General features: G+C 35.0%; 1 protein-coding gene across 4 annotated transcripts in view; it reads right to left on the bottom strand.

Moving 5' to 3' along the window:
• Nucleotides 1-23,084, bottom strand: part of MCTP2 (multiple C2 and transmembrane domain containing 2) — a 215,893-nt gene that overhangs the window by 125,961 nt on the left and 66,848 nt on the right. For 3 of the 4 annotated variants that reach the window (XM_027852162.1, XM_027852163.1, XM_027852164.1), the window contains 2 exons: nt 11,155-11,319; nt 8,518-8,648 (listed from right to left, as the gene is read on the bottom strand). In XM_027852162.1, coding sequence (XP_027707963.1) covers nt 8,518-8,648; nt 11,155-11,319 — 296 coding nt within the window. Of the gene's footprint in view, nt 1-8,517; nt 8,649-11,154; nt 11,320-23,084 lie in introns of those variants that run through there. The other variant, XM_027852165.1, reaches the window with a different exon arrangement.

Raw genomic sequence — 23,084 nt, 5'->3', positions numbered from 1 at the left:
TATCTATCTATCTATCTATCTATCTATCTATCTATCTATCTATCTATGGTCAGGCACTTACTAAGCACCTACTATATGTCAAGCACTGTGCTATATGCTAAAGTTACAAAGAAAGGCAAAGGACCATTCCTGCTTCCAAGGAGCTCACAGTTTAATATGAGAGACAACATGCAAACAACTATGCACAAACAAGATACATATAGAGTAAAATGGAAATATTCAAAACAGGGAAGGTGCTAGCATTAAGGGGAATAAGGAAAGCCTTGTAGAGGATGGGATTTTGGTTGGCACTTTAAGGAAGCCAAAGAAGCCAAGGGCAGAGATGAGGAGGAAGAGAATTTCAGGTATGAGAGAGAGCCAGTAAAATTTCCTGCAGTCTGGAGATGGAATCTCTTTGAATATTACATAGTTATCTATATATATGGGGATATTGGACTCTCTCTCAAGATATATAGTTTAACTGTCTATATAGTTACCAGTATCTATATAAGATTTTATATATATATTATATTTATGTTTATATCTATGACTATATGTATCTATATGACTTAATAATATATAACTATATACACTGATTTATACAAAATTATATATATGTGCAAATATGTATATGTATGTTCATATATATATTACACATTTATTTACCCATGTATACACACATACATGTGTTGTATAATGCTACTTCTGAAGAAAAGAATGTTAGTGACTAGGGTAGGAGAGACAAATCAGTATAGGCTTTCTGAAGGAGATATCATTTGAACTAAATTTTCAAGGAAGTTATGGATTCTTGGAGATAAAGAGTGAGTGTGTTCCAGGCATGGGTACTAGCCTAGGCAAAGGCACAGAGAAGGAGGAAGGATTGTTGTGTATTATGAGCATCAGATATGCTATTTGGATTGAATGTAGAATCCGGGAAAGATAATTAATTGCAAGAAGTCTGAAAAGGTAGTCTTGGGCCAGATTGTAAAAGGTTTTCAAAAGCTCAACTGAGAAGTTTGTATTTGATCTTAGAGGGAACACTAGAACTTTTTATACTGAGACTTTGAAAGCTGTATGAAGAATTGATCAGAGAAGAAAGAGTCTGAATGCTGGATGTCCAATTAAAAGGTCATTGCCATGATTTAGGTGAGAGGTGATGAGGACCTGAACTAAAGTATGCGAGTGTAGAGAAGGGAATGAGAGAGATATTTTCTGGTGGTGGAACCAATGACATTTGGCAACTTACTTGGCTGTTCCAGAATATGATTCCAAAATAGATAGTACCAAAATATTTTAAGTAGTGCCATGACTGTCAAAAGGATATAACTCTCTAGGGTGGATATGCTGTTTGGTTATATATGACTCTTCATAATCCTGTGGACCACAGCATACCAATACTACCTATGGTGTTTTCTTGGCAAGCATACTGGAATGGTTTGTCGTTTCCTTCTCCAACGCATTAAGGTAACAGACGTTAAGTGATTTGCCCAGGGTTACACAGTTACTAAGTGTCTGAGGCCCATATTTGAACTCAGGTCTTCCTGACTCCAGGTCCATCCATTGAACCACCTAGCTGCCTCTAGGGTCTAGTTACCATCTGGTAATGAGAAAGATGAAGAGGCTGAAGATCACACAACATAAGGATCAGCTGAAGGAATAAGGAATGTTTATCATGTAGGAGAAAATATTTAGGTGGGATACAATCACTACCTTCAAGTAGTTGAAGGGCTGCCATAGGAAAGACAGATTAGACTTATATGCATGGCTCCTAAGAGCAGAATTAGATTAGATTAATTAATTAGAATCTAATTAATCTAATTAATAATCTAATTAATAAATTAAAATTAGATTAATTAAAGCAGATTAGAGTAATGGTCTGATGTAAAGAAAAAAAAATCTTAGCAATTAGAGCTCTCCAAAAGTGGAATAGTCTGCATTGGTACGTAGTGAGTTCCCTGTCACTAGAAGCTTTTTCAAGTAAAAGCTAGGTATGTATAGAGATGAAATTCTTGTTTAGGTATATACTATTAGAATAGAAGGCCTCTGAGGTCCCTTCTAACTCAAATTTTATGACACTGTAAAGACACACACACACACACACATACAATTGAATATAGGAGCTTTGTTATATTGGGTTATAAAAATCAGTATCATTATTGTGTTGACTTCTAGTGCATCAATGCAGAGCCTATTGGAATAGATTCATGACAACACAAAACAGTTTGCCCTGACCATCAATACAATTTTGCCCAATAAATGAAGTGTATTACTCAGATCTTGACATGAATTTGTATAGATGACCTAGAGTTTATTCATCAGTCTGTATATTTTGGATATACAGAAATGCAAGAGTTGGGCTGAGTGGTGAAAGGGAAGAGAAGACCAGATTGAATTGGTTTAGGAAATTACAAAAGTCCCTTAATGACTTCAAGGAAATAAATATTTGAAAATAAATTACATATTGCTTTTCAAATATTCCATATTAAATAGACCTCTTGATTTTTTTATTCCACTATGAAATTTTATTAGCTTTCTGCTTTACCTTGTTTATTAAGATAATGTAATTGAAGACTTAAGCCTTTACTTTATGGTGAAATGAAAAGAAAATATCTGTAAATTTTAAATATCATTGTGAAAAATAATTCTTTGACAGAGTCAGGGCTAAAGTTTTGGATACTAATGACATGGGGACACTGGTGTGTCCATTTTTATTTAAGCAGTGAATTTTTCTACTACACTGAATGAAATGGCTAAATTGACTTGTTTTTACATCAGGTAGGCATAATTTAGGCAAACATCTCTTTTGCATATGCACTATAACTCATGAAAAGTAATTGTTAGTTAAGTCTATTAGATGAAAAGTCATTCTAACAGTAAAGTTTATGAAAAAAACTTTAAGCATTGCTTCACCAAAAATGTGAAACCTTAATGTGGCTCAATAAACATACATTAAGCATATACTCTGTGCCAAGCTACATGCTGGGGATATGATGAAAAAATCAAAGTAGTCCTGACTTCAAGGACTACCTTCTGTTGGTTTGACTAGGTTAGTTGAACCTAACTAGGTACATTTTTTTAATCTTTTAAAAATATATATTTCTTTAAAATTAAAAAAAAGTCTTCTGTTCCTTACCTCCCCCACTCCAAGTTTTCTTTCCTCTTATAGGAAAGAAGGGAAAGAGAAGAAAAAAATGTGTTTCTTAATCAATAATCTCGTAACTGATACAAGCACAAATTTACTATCCCTAAGTATCATTTTTGATACTCTTCCATGAACCAACTTTTTTCCCCCTACTCCTAGCTATCTTCTGTTTAGCCTGGCCTTTCTAGGACAATCATCTTGAGTGACCCACAGTGCACATGACCTCAAGGGATATCAACTGATACATCCAGTAGATAAACCTGCCATGCTCCTAATCTTCCCAGTCAACCTGATCATGAATTGTTCCAGTTTACTTAAATATCTTAAGAATTCACAGAAGAATTGGAACTCATTGGATACATTAGGTGAGGGGGAACAAGAATGAATTCAACCCAGAGCATTGCAGTCACTTTCATGGGAATCAGCAAGATGTCATTTTACCAGAGGGTGAAGTGTGGACACCCAAGGCAGGGCACTAACTGGGCACTTGGAAGCACTGACCAAAGTAAAAGACTACGATAACTGGTGATTTGTCAATACTATATAGCCTATTCTTTTTTCTTTCTTTCTTTCTTTTTTTTTAGGCAATTGGGGTTAAGTGACTTGCCCAGGGTCACACAGCTAGTAAGTGTACACCTAACTGCCCCTATATACCCTATTCTTGCTTGGGGGAAGAGAAGCTAGATACTACAATGTTTATCAGACTCTTGATATGAAATTCAAAGAAAACCTTGCCTTCCTTTTCAAAATAATATCTTGATTTGGTGTCATTTTAATTTATCGTAGGTTGACTTTTCTAATGAGAATCTGATATTTCTGTATTCTATGACTGATTAAATTCTTTTTTTCATATTCATTCACTATGATATATTGGCTTCTGCTATATCATCCTGCTTTCTTTTCCTAGAAATCTAGTTAGGTTTAAAGCAGTTTTCATGCCTTACTATTAATATAGAGAATATATTAATATCTATGGATTTGTAATACATATGAACATGAAATGTGAGAAGCTGGCCACTTAAATCAGAAGGACTTCTAATAAAGAATAGTGGGCTAAAGCCTAAAAAATATATTGAAGCTGAGAAACCTTAATGAAAGTCATTTTTAACTTAAAAGCATTCGGGGAAAAAGTCCTTTTGCCTCTCCCTTTTTCTAGCACTAGTCCTGATTCTGATATGAATGAAAACACTTTTTACATTGTATTTTTTTAACAAATGCCTAGCATAATGCCTAGCACATAGTAAATGCTTAATAAATACTTTTTAATTGAACTAGTTTAGTGATTCTTAACCTGTAGTCTATGGAACCTAAAGGATTATGTGTTTAGTTTTTGTGGGATACTTGAGTTAATAAATGTTTGTTTCCTTCCTTCTTAATTTAAATATATACTTTTACTCTTGATACATCATTGCAAGATTCCAAACTTAGTGGGAAATTGTCATAAAATACTGGACTGTTATAGCCCATATAAGTATGTTAGATTTACTTAGCAAATAAATAAATACATAGATAAATAAATAAATAAACTGATTAATGTTTATATAAATTCTGCACTTTTTCATTAAGATAGTTCAAAAATAGTGTGATATGAAGCAAAATGCAGTGGATTAGAGGCAATAAACTTAATCTCCAAATCCAACTCTGACTAATTTTCCATATGACTTTGGGTAAGTCATTTTACTACTCTAGGTTGTCAACTAAGGCTGGAATAAGTGATCTCTAAATGCTTCATCCAATTCTACAATTCTATAAATCTATTAACATGACAAAGATAGCAGGGTCCTAAATATAAATATTTTCTGTATCTAGTAAGCATTTAAGATGCCCACTTCAGCCCATTTGCAGTCCATGTGCTGATACAGCATTGCTACTGCCCTCCCATTTTCTCCTCTCCATTAATTCTACTGCATTTTAATGCTTTAATTCAATGCATAATTTTACCATATCAGTCAGCCAAACCTGCCCAAGTTTCACTTGTCATGATAGCTTTTAACCTCTTTTTCATTACCATAATTCTATGTTTTATATTGCAGACTGGTCAGCTTTTAACTTAAATGCAGGAGACAAAAAACAGTGCAATAGTTTTAAAAGCTGTAAATCTCAAGGGCTAAGGGAGAAAAAAAAAACAGGAGGAAAACTATGAATGTGTCAAGTCTGGCTGTAAAATCAGATCAACGACACTGGGTCCAATTTGTCTGTCCAAAGGAACTCTCCTGCCCAGATTCCCTACCAGCTCTGAGCCACTAACAAACCCCTCCAGTGAAGTAAACTGCCAGGATGTCAGATCAACTTTATGTGACAAAGTCTGGAACTGAGTAGTGTCTAAGAAAGAGCTGCTGAAAGGGGTCTGTGTATTATCATTCAAGAATTTTCCAGATCAAATTAATCTAGAAATTCTATAATGATTCTATTTCTGTTATCTCTAAGAAACTATTTAATTTTGAAAAAAAAAATAACAGTATAAAATATAATGCTAGACTGAACTGGAGATTCCTTTTAAAATATGGAACAAAAAGTGTCATTCTATATCCAGACTATTATCCCTTGATTTGAAAATTCAAACATGTCCAACTAAAGCTTTCTTCATAGCCACCACTACCTCATGCCTCTCAAAAGGAAGGAAGTTGTCTCAACTCTGACCTATTTATTAACTCTTCATTTTATAATTTCTACTATCCCTTCAAGGATTCTAAATAGAAGCTAAAGTTCACTGGTGATCTATGTTCATAAACTGAAGGAACTTTCCATAGTGCCTCAGATTCAGGGGCACTCAAACTTTTTACAGTGAGGGTCCACATATAATCTTTTGCAATTACTCTTGATAAGTAGAAGGGATGGTGCTAATTAAGAGAGGCAGCATGGTCCAGTAGAAAGAGGGCTTGATTTGGAATCAACAACAACAGCAGCAGCTACCCTTCCACATATCAGAATTGATAAAAATATAGTGGGTTGGAATGGTAAAGTATCCGTGAGGGTTTATAAAAAATGTTTTTTTCTATTCTTTGGCATAAGAAGGCTTTTAAAATTCTGAGAATATCAAAGTCAGAGGAGAGGCATAAAATAAAGCTGAAGAAAAGTACAATATAAGCATATTAAGTGGAAATGTAAAAGTATTGTGATTATTTGCACTAAAAAAAAAACAAAGGCTGAGGAAAATAACTATAGAACTATGTATCTGTTGGTGAGCAGTTACCAACATTTAGGTTATGGCATGAAGAAAACAGCTTAAAATGAAGTACAAAGGATTAAATACTTATTAAAGGAAGTGAATCCAGGTATCAAAAATGAGGTTGTTTTAAATAAAAGTAGGTATCTAGAGCAGTCCAACAGAGGGAAAAAAATGTAGCAAACCTGGCATATGTACAACCATATTCACTATTGAAGTTTTGGTATGGAAAATTTCCCCAGAAAGAATACATCTTGATTTAAATAAGTAGCTACCAAATTTTCTGCTTCCCCAAAAGGCCATTTCTTATTGATCTTTCCCGTTTCTTAGGAGACATCTGAACCATCTTGTTGTAACAAACTATTACTGCGAAGAACATTCAGAACATTCATTCATCGGGTTCTTTTCCCTAGAGTTAGAAAATAATATGCCTAAAATTTTCTCTGTTAACCTTATTCTCTTTCTCTCTCTCTCTTTCTCTCTCTCTGTCTCTCTCTCTCTCTCTCTCTTTCTCTCTTTCTTTGTCTCTCCCCTTCCCTCACCCCTTCCCCCATAGATAAGTTTTTTTTAATGACAGAAAAGCAGTAAGTCCACACTGCAAAGAATCTAGAAAATCAAAATGATTTGCACAATCCTTACAAACTGCTTCGAAACGACAAAAAAAAAAAGAGCAAACAGAAATCAGTTGAGAGTGGGATCTGGCCCCACCTGGAAGTTCAGTGGTGATCTGTGCACTTTGACCAGCTCCCAAGAGAGAACTTTGTTATCTCTTGTACCCCAGGAGAGGAAAAAGGAAAAGGATGCAAAAAAATATCCTTTAAAGCCCATGGAGAGGAAGGCCAGACTGATCACTAGTGCAGGTATATTTCTAAGTTACAAACAGGAAATATCTAGAATAATAAATGCATGCCCAAATGACAAAACTTGAAGCAAAAAGGCATATTTTAAAATACATAATTCTACATGGAGAAACAAATTTGGGTGGAAAATCATGTCCTATCGCATAAAGGAAATGGAACCTCACAATGATATCTGAAACATAAGAACATTTCAGTTTATATATATTAGAAATCCACTCATTTATCACCAATAGTGGTCTAATAAAATTTTATACACTTAGAGATATCTGACCAACATCTTCACAGCACAGGATAGAGAGGTCTGTTACAAAGACCATTGGTGCTGCCAATGCCTGGGTTTCTCAGCTGTGCATGATTCAAACGTGCCTACAAACTTTCTGAGATGTCTGTGGGTAATACTGTTCAGTTAGACATGCGGTAAAAATTGAAACGTGGGAGGGGGCCAAGGAGGGAACTGCCAAGAAAATGAGATAAAGTTAATGTTGTCCCTATATGTGAAAAAAGGATACTATTCACCATATGAACAATACCAGTAAAACTTATATTAAAACTAGCTAATGACATGGGTTATTTCCATCCCATCATTCATGAGTGAGCCCCAGCTAGGCCCAGCAGTAAAACAATAACAATGAAAAAGTAATAATACCATTAGGATGTATATAGATTTCTAGGAGCCCCAAGAGCAAGCTTGACAAGTCTACGAGAGTCACCAAAAAGTTTTAGGAAAATATAACTCTGTAGATTGAAATGCTCTCCTCTTTACCAAGACCCCATCTATGCTAGAGTCAAAAAAGGCAAGATCCCATAGAGGACAAAGGTCAAGTTTTTGTAAACACATTGTTTTCATAGAGGTCTAATCGCTAAAGTAAATAGAATAAGGGAAGCAGTGAAAAAAAAGTACAAATGCAAATTAGGTCTCCATGGTTTCTTTTCACACTGTCACTGAAAAGTTTTATTGCCTGAGAGAACAGATTCCTTCTATGGAAAATTATATTTGTTTTAGAAAAGTCTCCTGATTATTCCTTTCCTTTTGTTTTAAACAGTATCAAAAGTAAATACATCATTTTATATGCCCCCTTCATCCTTAATACCAACACCCCTGCCCCTCACTCCTCCCCCAACAAAGATGCTGTGTCCTCTTGAATATAACAAAATGACCATTAAAATAAAATGCAAAGAGGCTGCCTGAGCACTTACTTTCTGGCAGAGAAGCCAGAGTCAGCGGTTTACTTTGTTATCACCACTTGGGGTGTCAAGGAAAGCACATCTCACACCCAACAAATTTGTAAAACCATCTTTCAACTATAAACTACATGCAAACATACATCTTTCATGTCACTTTTGGCATTATTTATATATTTAAGACTTACGTCCCCAAACGTTCCTCATGCTTTTTGTAATCCTTTCCCCACACCTCAATGTCCAATATGCCCATCCTGTCAGAGAAGTAGTGAAAATCAAACTGTTCCCTCCACTGAGGATTTGCACTCTTACACAGTGTCTAGAAAACATGCAGTTACAGTATTTATTTTCTTAAAACTTTATTAATCTCTATAGTATTTATACATCAGTATTACCATTTAAATATAAGCACTATGAGAGCAAATGGCAATGTTTGTTATACGCAAAAATGTATTCTGATAAAATTAAAAATAACACATTAAAGAGTATTAAAGGATTTCTCTAATAAAAAAGTAAAACTCTTGACTTAGATGCTTTCTGGGACCATTAACAGAATAAATTATTTTCAAAAGGAGAAAAATATCATTTATTATCATATCTATATTATATATAAATATATTATGATTGTTGTTAACAATAGATAACTTATGCCAATACACCTTTATACAGACTATGGAATAAGAATGTTAGAACATAGAATAGATAAATTTCACAAGTAAGAGATGATATTATTGTTCTGATAATCAGACACTAAAATATTACGATTCATTGCCATGGTCCATCAGTAAGCACTCTAAACAGAGCATAGTTCTTTTTTTAAAAAATGCAAATAAAAGTCTTCCGAAAAGATTTTGCAGCTATCTAGCATCTGCTAGACGCATTAAAGCATGTGAAAATATTGTCTGTCACTGGAAACCCAGGATATATATATGGTCAGTGATTTTTCAATTGAAGTTACTGAATAGTTAACAGGCTAGTCAAGGATCAGAATGGGAAGAAAATTCTTACAATCTGCTGCCACAGGGCGTATTATAACAGGTCAATTGCCAGTTTCTGGACAGTAAGAAGCTAAACTAAGGCCTGACTGTGAACTCTAGCATTTTAAAAATAAAAGAAATCTGACAAGTAATAAAGATAGTTTTAAAACTACTTTTAAATCAGTAAGCATTTATGTTCAATCCTCTATTTTAATTATGCTACTTATATACATTTTGATTCATTAGAAGCATTTTCATTATTTTATTCATTTAGACTATGAATTGAGCTTGTAAGAATGACAAAGGGAAACACTAGCCATCAGATTATACAGAGCTCAGCAGACCAGCAGAAGGACCCATTATTTCACGCCCAAACTATATTGTGTATTATTCTTGAATAGCTAAACACTCAGCAACTCGGAGCCTCAGCTGCAGCCAACATCACTTAAAATAATTTAAGCTGTTTTTTCACATTAGAGTTGATATATCAAATCACAGAATTTCAGAAATAGAAAAAACCTATTAAACCACAAATTAAGTGCTGAATTCCCCAGAGGGAGAAAGCACAAGATATTTAACTAATACTACACTTCACCTTAGTCAAAAGGGCTAAATGAGGTTAGTGATGAATCATTTTCCTATAAATCCTTTCCATGACCCACTTGGGACTGACTCAATGAATCTTAATCCAGAGGATAGACTAAATTTGGTTGCACTAGCTGGATTTGTCAGTATCTATACTTGCAAATGAAAGTGGAGAAAGGAGGAAATTATGTGAATAATTGCATTATTTAAATATTTTAGTAAACACCTTTACTCAACTATTTGACTCTTTCTAGCAAAGGGAGGAATGATTTTTCTAAACTCTGTGGCTTCAATTCTACACCACATTTTGTAGATAAGGAAATTATTAAGTAGTTGATATTGCTCTAAAAATGACATGGTAGGGGGAATGATATTGCTATAGTTTCATAAATGCTTCCCTGAACCTATTTGGAATTTACATGTTTACATTCTACAACTTTTATGTGATATATAATACATGGAATGGATTAATTATTTGAAATAATGCCAATGTATTATATATGTATATACAAGCAAATTTATATTATTATGATAAAAATAAAACGAGTATTTGATGGTGAAAATAGATTGAGAAATTTACTAAGGAAGCTAAAATGCATTTCTTTTCAACTTCTCCAGAAATATTTGAGTCAATCAAGAATAAAATAGCTATGAACAGTAGTATTATTGGGAAAAGTAGATCACTAACTATCTTTGATTCCCATGCAGACAAGGCAAAGAGATTGAAAAACGCAGATTTAAAAAAATATATCTGGCATGATATGTAATCATTTCAATAAAAATGCAATGTTCTCTATTAATGATTCTTTTTTTCCTCTATACCCATGAAAATACTTTGGAATCTTCCTGGAGATTATGATGATGGGGCTTGTCATTAAAAAATAAACAAACTGAAGACATATAGGAAAAAAGTACCAGAATCTCCATGTAATAGAATGAATATATGTATAGATATATATGTATGCATCTATACATAGACACATAATATCACTGGCTTTATTTCAAAATAATTAATCTATAAAAGAACATTATTTATTATGGCTATTTCATAAAATGAACACACCTTCACATTTCTTGAATGATATGGAAAAATATATTTTGAAATGTATGTAGTCGCTACAGTTATTTTTAAACATACAAAAGCAATTGTTTTTATTATAGCAGTACCTGGGAGAAAGGTCAGGATTGGGCAGGAAAAGAAGCAAGGGGTCACCCTAATACCCTTAAAGGTACTTACTTTCTAATAAAATTGATGAGCCTTACCTTACTCTTATATTTCTGATCTCCTAGTTTTAATTGGACAAATATTTCTGCTAGGCTTCCTCCAGATATATTCTTCCCTTCCAATAAAGTAATACTAATAATTCCATTCCAAAGTTGGTTCTTCTTCATGGATTCTGAAAGTCTCAGGTTGCGTATCAAAGAAGACTAAAAAGAAAAGAAAAATATATGAATTAGTTGCCAAAATATCTTGATAATCCTATAGATCTGATTTCAGAATTTGACTTTGAAACTTTGTGACCTCATTGAAAGATATTAATAGCAAGCAACAAAATTTTAAGATAGCATTTTCTATAATGAATTCTAATGGTGACAGACATTGTGTCATGTGTGGAAAAAGAGCTGACCTTAAAGCCAGGAAGACCTGGGTTCAGGCCAACTGATGAACTGGCAAATGTTTAACTACTGGCACACCAGGAAAAAAAGTATGTATAATATACTTTTATGTTTAATTTGCATTATTAATATTTTATCCATCACATTCTTAAGTCTATGTGCATATGTAGACAATCAACAAAACAAATAAATTAAGACTAATTTGTAGTGTTTGCTGATTTCTGAGATGTAAATGCTCATACTGAAAATTTAACAATCAGCTCTTAAGAGCAGTAGGAGCTGGCACCAACCAGCACACTCCTGGTTCAAGCCCACCTCTGACTAACAATGTCACCTATGACTAGGCATTGAATCTCTAAATCCTTTAGACTTTCTAAGACTATGAGTTGCAGAGAATATGGCCTCACTAATATGCATTAGAGGAGAGAGTTCTCTTACTTGGGAGTTCTCTATATCAATTAATTCACAGGTAGAATCTCCATCCTTAGTCATATTCTAATTAGTGACCCAAGTCAAGCACTGGTTTACCTGGTTTTGCACTGGGACTGATTACTTACCAGAGCAGCTAACCCTTGCCTTTAACCATTTTAGTAGTAAGAAGAAATGAAAGGAATGATTGTGAAGAGTGAAATAAATATTAAGCATAGCTTATCAAAAAAAAATTCAGGTAATTTGAGATAACGACTTTGAATTTTGCTTTCACATTTGAGTTTGTCACTTTAACTCAAGTTCCTTATGCTGCCACTGAAATGACCGTCTTTTAAGAATGAATCCGCAATAGCAGCTAGAACAAACAATGCCCAAATCAATAAATGATGGCACTTATTTTTTTGAGACAAAGTCTCTCTTCTCTCACCCAAGCTAGAAATCTAGCATTGGTCCTTAGTCTGGTGGTCTCCTAATCCCTAGAGGCTCACTCACCAAAATGGTACCAGACTGATTTTTATCTATCTATCTATCTATCTATCTATCTATCTATCTGTCAGATTGACTAGCACCACCACAGCTCAGAACCCTCAAACTCAAGTGGTCCACTAGGCTCCACCTTCCCAGTAGCAAGGAGTATAGGCATATGCCACTTAGCAGTGGCCTTCTTAGTGACAGACAAATACCACAACATGAAAGAGGTGGCAATAGATGCTAAGTATAACTAAGATGCACACAAATGTCTGTCTAAATGTCTGTTTATTAGGCTACATGGAGACATCTGAATGATAGTCATTTCAAAATTCAAAAAATAAAATCCCAGATTCACTAGAGAATTTAGATCTTTTGTTTTGTTGTTTTTTTAACAGGAGGGGGAAAAAGCAGAAAAAATTTAAATGGTACCAAGGACTCAAGTTAATGGATGAATTCTTAACTTAGCTTGTTCATTCTTGTCATCTGTGCAATATATCTTCTGGAATCATTTAGACAAAGATTCACTCAGACACCAGTTAGTCACAATTTACCAGAACAAATGGTATGTCAGCACCATATTAATTATCTACCGGCTTACCTCATCCAATACAAGTCACTTTCCTATCCTTAATTAGATGAAGCAACAATGCAAACAGAGGATGTTTGGTCTATTCTTTTATGACAACCTTAAAAATGAAACACTATAGGAAAATTGCATGAATCTCTCTTTCCTTCCTTCAATATACTCAAAGGCTGTAGTTTGAAGGCTGTTGAAAAGAAAGACAAATACATCTGCTACAAGAAAATGAGTAATTCCTTTAAAGGCTGAAATTTAGAATTAGATTGTGACACATTCAGTAATAAAGGTTTATAAGACACATAAACACAAATGTCTTTACACTTCCTACCACTTACTTATTAAGGCAAATGCAAGCCAGTGTATTCTACATACATGTTAATATACTTCCCTTTAAATCATTATTTGGCTTATTAGAGACACAGGCTGAAATCTCCTACCTTTAAAAAGAAAATAAGATTTTGATTCATAAATCCAGCTGCATTTTTTTTTAAAGTTTGACTCTCAGGCCAAAAAGCTAAAGCATGACTGTTCCCATGGACATACTTCAAAGTCCCGGCAGATATATTCCTCCCTAAACACTGCAACTATTTCAAAATCCTTTTTATAAAAAAGGGAGTAATGTCCACAAGGGATCAAAGGGCATCCTACAGTCTGGCAATTGCCTAAGAAAAATGGCAGTACTTCCATGAAATATGCCCTAAAATAATTTTGCGGCTTGGTATGTCCTAATTTCAAATTGGATGTTTATCTTGGAAAGGCTTCTATCTAACTTGTCCATAAAACAGCTCCACTTAGCTCTATGAGCCCTGTGAAAATGGAATCCAAAGCTGGTTATTAAAGGGGCCTAGAGATTGCTTCCATATGGCAGAACAGCATGGGAGTGGAGGGCTAAGGCCTACAGCAGGCGCTGCTTGGCTTGAGCTCCTGATCTATCCATGGACACTCATTGCATTACACCATAACATCTGGATTATTGCTTGTAATGTCCCTGGGAAATATCCACTTCCCATCAAAGCCTTTATCTATCTCAGTCGTACTTTGAACATTTTAGTATTTAACACAGTCATGTTTGATGTGATGTACTTGCTGCATCCAGTCCAATTTTTTCTTTTCTCTTTTTTCTTTTTTTTTCTTTTTTTCCCAAAGACAGGGTGGGAGAGGACATATTTATTGCATGGTTCACAAAGTGAAAAGAGACTTGCATTTTTTCCACACAGCTATTTTTTTCCTCCAAAATATCTATGAAAAACTGTCAAATAGTTCTCTTCAAAATAAAGTATCACTTTGTAAGCCCTTTATTCTGTTGGTGTGTAGTGTATACATATAGAATTCTTAATAATTTCCACATTCATTTTGTACAGCTGAGGATTGGAGGGTTGTATCTGTCTTCTAAGGGTAATAAGTCTTTCTCTGAGGTCGGCCAAGGTCTGAACCATTGTGTGTGCTGCTCTGCCGGTCTATGATCTCAGAGCGCTATAGCGCTAACCTCTAGCACTCCCTTTTTCCCAGTAATAAATCATCTCATCTCCTCTAATTCACTTGGCTGTACAACTAAGATTCCTGAGTCTTTGCCTGAGTCTATGTGCAGAATTAGCCATCCCAACAGAGTTGGAATGTGAAGAAAGAAAGGGAAGTGAACTATCAAAAGGGAAGTCCATTCCACCTGAACTTTGTCAAACCTTCAGTTCTGTGCTAATTTCCTAGGTCACCTCACAAAAGTACTTCAGTTCATATGGATTCATTTTCTCCTCCCCATCAACTTATAAAAATCATACACTAATCTATTTTATCTGTCTCTCCCCCAACCCCTTCATATTACACTGTACTTATTTTACTATCTTCAACTTGAACCATGGAACTTTATATAAATGGAAAAATCAGGCAGCATTGTAATAACTATCCCCACATAAGAAAATAATCTACCACTTAAAATATATAAAGATGAACATACAGTGAGTTGGTTATTACTGTAACTTTATTTTTAGAGTAATTTGATGCAGTGCTTTGTCTTTTCCAGTATAAACCTCATCAAACAGCTAATCTGCTTTTCTAATCTATTTGTAATGCAAATGGAAATGGATATATACACTGCTCTCAAGCTATACTTCAGTATTTATAAATAAAGAGACCAACATGGCAGAGTGGGTAGCAAGTTCTAGACTAGTACTCAGGAAATCTAAGCTATATTTCCACATTTGTTCCTAAGTACTTATGACCTTGGATAAAATTTTCTTATCTATGAGTATGAGTTAATTAATCTCTAAAATTCTGAACAATTCTAAAATTTTCTGATTCTGTAATAAAGGATAAGAAAATCTTATTAAAGATGCTCATGTTGAAATAAATCAGGTTTTAAAACTTTAGAACCAAAAAAAATAATCGTGAAGGGATAGCCATTGCTAATGTATAAAATGAAATGAGTTTGAAATTACAGCATGGAACATTAGTCATTGGTGTTACCAAAGGGTCGCAGAAGGAGAGAATATTAGAGAGGCAGTGAAATATAATGGAAACACATGCCATAATTAGTAAAATCCCTGCTTTATCTGAGGCAAGTCATGATCTCTCTAAGTCTTAGGTTCCTCAATTTTAAAGTCGAAATAATAATTTCTTCTTTCTTTTCCTCACAGGGTTTTAAGAATTGTAAGATATAATGAATATAAAAAATGAATAGCAAAATGCCACATTAACATAAATTTATAATGATAATTATTATCATAACCATTATTATCATCATCATTTCTCCATTGAAATCTTCTAATATCTCATGGCATGGAGGTGGATTCTCAACATCTATGCCATGTGTTAGGTGCTAGCAAGTTGGATAAGCTTCAGATATATTGACAAATTACATATCTATTATCCAAAGGTTGGACTAGCTAAGTTCATAAAGGCTTATCATGAGGCTGGCTACTAGATAATGAAGTTTTTAGACAACAGAAACCTCATAGATCATGTACTAAGTCAAAGAGGGGTTGTGAGGTGTACTGGTGGAAGGAGTACCCTTGGCAAAGAAATCACATGCCTTTGAAGTATAAATGCTATTACTATTAATTTGATCAAAGAGCTAGACAGTGCCAGAACCAGTTTCCTAAAACCCAAGTTTCTTTGTCTAGTATTTTTCCATAACCTCATACTGCCTCTAAAAGCTAGGTGATATCAAACTGGACTAGCAAACATTCCAACACAGTAACAAAAATGACAATACTATCCAAATTGATTCACACATTTAATGCAATACCAGTTAAACTACCAAGGGGATATTTTACAGAACTCAATAACACAACAAAATTCATTAGGAGGAATAAAAGGTTTAAAATATGAATGGAAAAATGAAAAAAACAGCAACGAAGGAAGAATAGCACTTACAGATCTCAAATCATATTATAAAGCAGACTTCATCAAAATTGTTACTTGTTAAAATATAAAAAAGTAGGTCAACAATACAGTCACTAGAGAAGGAAGAATCAAAAATATCTGAACTGAAGAATCCCCAAACATAAATTGCCTTGGGAATATGCCAAGAATTTCTTGAAAAACTCGAACATAGTCTGGCAGAAATTAGGTTTAGACCAACACCTTGTACCATATACTATAATAAATTCTAGATAATGTGACCTGAATATTAAAAGCTATACTATTAGGGGCAGATAGGTGGTGCAATGGATAGAGTATTGGCCCTGGAGTCAGGAGGACCTGAGTTCAAATCCAGCCTCAGACACTTGACACTTACTAGCTGTGTGACCCTGGGCAAGTCACTTAATCCCATTGCCTAGCCAAAAAAAAAAAAAGCCATACTATTAAAAAAGCAGAAGAGAATCAAATTAGGTACCATTAATAGCTCCGGCTAGGTAATAAATTTTTAACCAAACAAGGTATAGAGGTAATTACATAAGGCCAAATCAAGAGTTTCAATGATATGAAAGTGAAAGATTGTGCCACATAAATATAATGGAATATTATTGTGCTGTAAGAGCCAATTAATTATGAATACAGTGAAGCATAAGAAGACTTACATAAACTAATGCAAACTGAAGTAGCAGAACCAAGACAATGATATACAATGACTACAACAATATAAAAGGAAAATATCAATGACAAAAAGATCAAAACTAAAAACTTTAAAATTATAACATCCAAATTTGACCCCAAAAAAGAGATATGAAAAAGCATTTCCTCCCACTTCTTTGCAAAGAGGGGATATTATGGGTGTTACGCACTTCAAGAATATCAGTCTTCTTTGATATGTTGGTTAGTTTTTTTGAACTTTTTTTTTCTCTCCTCATGCTCTTTGATTTAAGGAATTGTTCTTTGAGGGCCAGGGGGTGAGAAGAGGGAAACATTAGGAAACTTGGATAATGCTAAAAAATACAACATAACAATAAAACTAATTTTGAAAAAGAGTATTAATTAAAATGTATTTCTTAAAAATATAGGGCAGGGAAAGTCATACGGTCATAGATAAATGCTTTCCAGCTATACAGTCATTATGTCTTGAAATATGTAGAACAACATAGAAAGCCCAGGACAAGGGCTGCAATGGGAAGGCATAGATACCAATTCGGTAAATATGAGCAGCAATCAGGGACTGGAAAATGAGGCCACCTTGCCCTCTTTATTCACACAACTACCATCTTAGTTCTAGCCTGTCATTATCACCTCTCCCCTAAATGATTGCAAAGGCCTTTTAATGGTCTCCCAGTTTCATCTCTCCCTTCTCTAGTCCATCCTACACAGTGCTGCTGCAGAAATTTTCCTTACAATCTAAACCATGTGACTTCACTACTCAATCAACTCAAGGCTTCCTGTTGCCTCCAAGATAAAATATAAATTCCTCTGTTTAGTTTTAAGGCCCTAAACAACCTAGTCCCAACCTATCTTTTCAGCCTCATTGGACATTACTCCCTCCTACCCCACTTCATTCTTCCATCCAGTCAAACCAGCCTTCTCTTTGCTCCTCACACATGACACTCTATCTCTCAACTTCATACTTTTGAAATGGTCATCTCATATGCCTGGAATATACTCCCCCCTTAATTCTACCTCACAGAGTACCCTCTCTTCCTTTAAGACTCAGACTAAGCACCATTTTCTACATGAAGACTTCACTAAAGCCCCCAACTGATAGTTGAAAGGATTAAATTGAATATCAAATACCATCTATTTAAATACTTAGTATAGTTTGTATTTATTCACTTTATTTTTTTATATATGCACATGTTGTCTCTCTCACAGAATGAAAGTTCCTGCAAGTGGGGACTGTTTCGTTATTTGTATTTATATCCCTAGTGCCTAGCACATAGGTACTTAATAAATACATAATTGATTGTTTGATTGATACATGCCAGAGGTTACCAACTCCAATAATAGAACTGTCCTCAGAGCTCTCAAAGGCCATTTTTTGGAGAAGGGGGATGTGATGAGGAAAAGGAAATAATTTTAATAATATTCTAATTCAACTCTGATGTACAGAAAATTCCCCCAAGTCCTTGTTAGCAACTAGGTAGCCAATGGAGCAAAGAAGATGAAACATAACTCTCTAGCAATATCTAAGAAAGAATGTGAACATTAATCTAGAGATGATTCCTATGATGATCACTAATCTGAAAGAGTTAAGGAAGAACATTCAGTTTATAAAATGCTTCCCCAAAATATCCCTGGCCTGATTTTCATCATGTGAAACTACTATACCCTGTCAACAGACTTTATGGAATGACATGAGGATATCCATGCTTCCATGGAACAGACCTCCAAAAGAGATAACACTAAACAGCTTCTTTAAGTTGGAGGAAGTAGATTTTGTAGGCATAAATTCTCCTGGTTCCCATGTCCTATGTGGGAAATTTAGTTTTATTTTTTCCCTTAAATGATTTTGTAAGGATTTATGTGTAGTTCTGGGATTAAATTTTAAAATGAAGTCTAAGTAAAATAATTTGGTCACACAAATATGCACACCATTAGCTAAAAAATGTTTTATGTGGAATTCAGTCTACTTAAACAGTAAGGTAGTGTCATCAGTAAGTTATTTCCCTTAAAAAAAGAAAAGAAGACCAACATGCTTTTGTCTGTAGAGGTTACTTATCCCATAGTTCTTGGTCAAAGCAAAGGAAAATGCTTAATTACCACAAAATGAATGGAGCATACAATACACTAACCAAATGTGATTTGGCTCTTATTTTATAATATTGAACTAGGGTTCAGAATTGTGTAAATGGTGGTAGATTTTTAGCTACTTCAATTAATCAACAAGCACTTATTAAGTGTCTGCTATGTGCCAGGCACTGTGCTAGGCACTAGGAATACAAAGTTGAACATCAAACAGACCTTGACCTCAAAGAACTCATGTTTTATCATTGGAAACTCCATGCATACGTATAAGTGCAAACAAAATCTGTAAGAAGTAAATAAATACAATGCAATTTTAGGGACAAGGCACTAGAAAGTTAGGGGATCATGAAAGGCTTCAAGTAGGAGAGTACCTGATCTGACATCTGAAAGCAGCTAGGGATTTCTAAGAAATGGAGGCAAGAAAGGATACATTACAGGGAAAGAGTAAAGTCTGTACAAAACATGAAGATTTGAGATGGAATATCATGTCTGAGGAATAACAAAGAAGACAACTTGGCTAGACCATAGACTGTATGAAAGGGAGAATGTGTAATAAGCCTGAAAAAGTAGTTGTAACCACATTGTCAAGGGCTTTAAAGGACGAAGCTTATACTTGATCTTAGAGGTAACAGATAGGCACTGTAGCTTAATGAGCCTGTAGGTGATATGGTCAGCTGTCCATTTTAGGAATATATGTCTATTGCAAGTATATGGAGGATGGACTGGAAAGGGCTAAGACTTGAGGTTGGCAGACAAATTAAGAGGAGATTTTTCATATCTTTCTCAATTGTAGCTATGAACTTAAACTTGCACAAAAAGCCAGAGAACCAAAATCCTAACACTGTCCCCTGTCAAAATATCTTCTTTTTCTCAGGACTTCTTTGTGATTACTCAATGACTATCAATGATGTTCTAAAAAACTAATGTGATCCAGTGCCAAGCAATATCCTCAAACTTAAAAACTCGCCTTTGCTTTAATTATTATATTTCATCGATGGCATATCTTTTAACCTCAGTTTATCAAATCCTCAGAGGTCAGGTCTTGATGTATCATCACTGTGAAATCACACTGTATATTAGTCAGTGCAGCAAAGGGAGGCAAGAAAATGGAGCTAACAGAATCAGGCATAACACAAGGTATGTATACAAGGTAAATTCTACCTTTAAATACCCTTCCCAAAATTATGATTAGAGCTGAAAGATACCTTGGAAATCATTTGGCCCAACTTTCTTATCCTATAGAGGAAGTAGAAGTCCAGAGAAATGAATGAAAGTGTGTAAAACACTGTGGATACAAATAGAAAAAAAAAAGCAAGATAGTCTCTACTTTCAATGATCCTGCTTTCTAATATAGGGAGACAAGGTATTTAGGAAATTTCAGCTGCAAGTCAGTGGAAAGAACCCATGGTCCTTAAGCTACAGTGGTAATGGCTCTGTAATGTGATTTCTGCTAATAAAATATATCTATGTTTGATGTTGAACATTTGGCAGTGCCAAGGACTTGGGATGAGAAGTTTTTCTGCCCTGACAGCACCTGCAGAGCATGTTAACAGGTTCTTATTCTCATTCTCCTCTTCTCTCCTTTTCACTCCTGTCCCCTCCTTCCTAGCCTAGATCTCCCTGTGTTGCCTAGAAGTATAGTAAGTCCCTCACTAGCCTGATTCACTCATAATCATCACCGAAGCTTTGACCTCCTCCACTTCAGTCCTGAACATGTTTGTCCTTCCTTAGGGAGCCTGGTGGGATCCCACTCCTGGGGGAGGGTCCTCACAGTGATATTGGACAGCACTTAGTTGCTTTAGTTCTATTGTGGCTCAGAACTTTAGAGTTCAAGCAACCCACTTCCCTTAATCTCCTAGTAGCAGAGATTACAGGAAGAGAGTTGCTTCCCTACATTATGGTAGATATGTCTGGGTGGGAAACAGGTCAGTGGTCTGCAGTACACTAGTATTCCTGGAGCCCTCATCTGTAAAATAGGAATAATAATAGCACCTGCCTCACAAGGCTGTTATGAAGGTCAAATAAGATAACATGTATAGCACTTTGTAAACCGTAAAGCATGATATATGTTTAACTTTAGAAGTAGTAATTTAGTAGCAGTAGTAGCAGCAGTAATAGCAGCAGCAGCAGCCACAACAGCAGTAGCAATAGTAGTAGCAAAATCAGTAGTAGCATCAGTAGTAGCAACAGCAGCAGTGTGCTTGATGGTAGTAGTAACAGTAGCAGCAACAGCAGCAGCAGCAGCAACAACAGCAGCAGTAGTAGCAATGGCAGCAGTAGTATTAGTAATATACTACTACTAACAGTGGTAGTATTAATAGCAATAGTAGTAGTAACAGTAATTGTAGCAGCATAAGAATAATCCAAGATGAGAAACCCAGACAGGTCACAAGCCATACCAGTGGGGCAATTATTCCCATTAGGGAGACCACCAATGCATTAACATATCAAACACTGTAATAGCTAAGCTCAACCTTTTACAATTAAAATCAGCCAAGTACCACTAACCTATTTCTGCCAGGTCTAACCTAGGCTCTGTATTAGAACACTAGCATCTTTATAGTTTGCAGAGAGCTTGGGTGGTGGTGTAGAGGGGATGAAGGGATGTGGGGAGGCATCTTTAAGTTTATGAATTCCTGATCCCTGGACAAATGACCAAAGATTTAAAAAATGAACTGAGGCAGATAGAAGTTATGCCTTACCCTGGCTCAAATATCTTTACTTGCTAATGGAACTAAATAGTCCTACTAGGACTACTAGTCTTATTTTACTAGCTACTCTTACAGAGCCACTTAACTGTCTTTAAAATACATCTACAAAATTTCAAATGTAATCCCATAAGTTCAGGGTAGGAAACATAAACCTTTTTTTTTTTTTTAAGAGAGTAAGATGGGATTCTGAATGGGAAATAGAACTGGGTTGAGAACATGTGTGACTGAAGTGCAAATGGAAAAGGAAGAGGAAATTTATTCTCTCTTTGCCTCTTATAATCTGTCTCCAACTGAGAGATGTAAAAATAGGTTAGAATTTTCACAAGCAGTACATACAATCATATACAAATCCAAAGTGTTTAAATTTAGGGATTCCTACTCAATAAATAAGTAGAGTGTGTGAATGAACAATCTCTGAATATACTTGGAGAGGAAGGGGAGAATCATTTTTCCTTTTCCCAACAATATAATATATAATGGTCAGTGTGGTATGGAGCAGATATGTCAAACTCTGACAGCAAAACACTGAGTGCAGCCTGGAACAGATGTAAATGTAATTGGGAAATGTTTAACAAATATTAATAAAATTACAGTGTGACATAGATAATGCTAATTTGTGGTTTTTAAGTCAACATGTGTCTGCAGGGATCTGATTCTATTTGAATTTGACACTACATGTGGTGGATATATGTAGTAGACCTAAGAGACAGGACAGCCTGGATTCAAGAACCATTTCTGACACATACTGGCTATGTGATCCTGGGCAAGTCACCTCTCAGTGCCCCGGGCAACTCTTTAAGACCTAGTAAGAGTCATTCTACATTGATAGAGGGATTTTCTCACCAGGAGCTCTCTAAACAGATAAAATCACTGATCTAATACAAAAAGTAGCCAATCAACAAACAAACAAAACACCAGGTCTGAATGAACCACTAAAGATTCCCTTTCCTTTGCAGTCGTAGAGCTGCATAACTTAATAGGTAAATAGCATTTCTCCTCACTTCTTCCTCATCCTCTTTAAAAAATTTTCTTAAATATCTAGTTATTCATATACTAAGAAGTCTGCCACGTGGCTAAAAGTGTTTAAAACAATTTCCAACCAAGAAAGTGCTCAAACCCTCATCAAGTCACTCTTTCTGCAAATTACAGTCTGCAAAATACATCAGCAGGTAGGGAGATATCAAGTGAAACTGATGCATTACATTGTACTCTGAAGGCAACCTGAGTATGGTCAGAGGGGGAGAGAGGAGGAAAGGCCTGAGAAGGAGAGAAAGGAA

The sequence above is a fragment of the Vombatus ursinus genome, unplaced genomic scaffold, assembly GCF_900497805.2.
Source record: "Vombatus ursinus unplaced genomic scaffold, bare-nosed wombat genome assembly UNPS02009205.1, whole genome shotgun sequence".
Lineage (NCBI taxonomy): Eukaryota > Metazoa > Chordata > Mammalia > Diprotodontia > Vombatidae > Vombatus > Vombatus ursinus.
The sequence above is the reverse complement of the archived record's forward strand: the minus strand, read 5'-3'. Positions and strand labels throughout refer to the sequence as shown.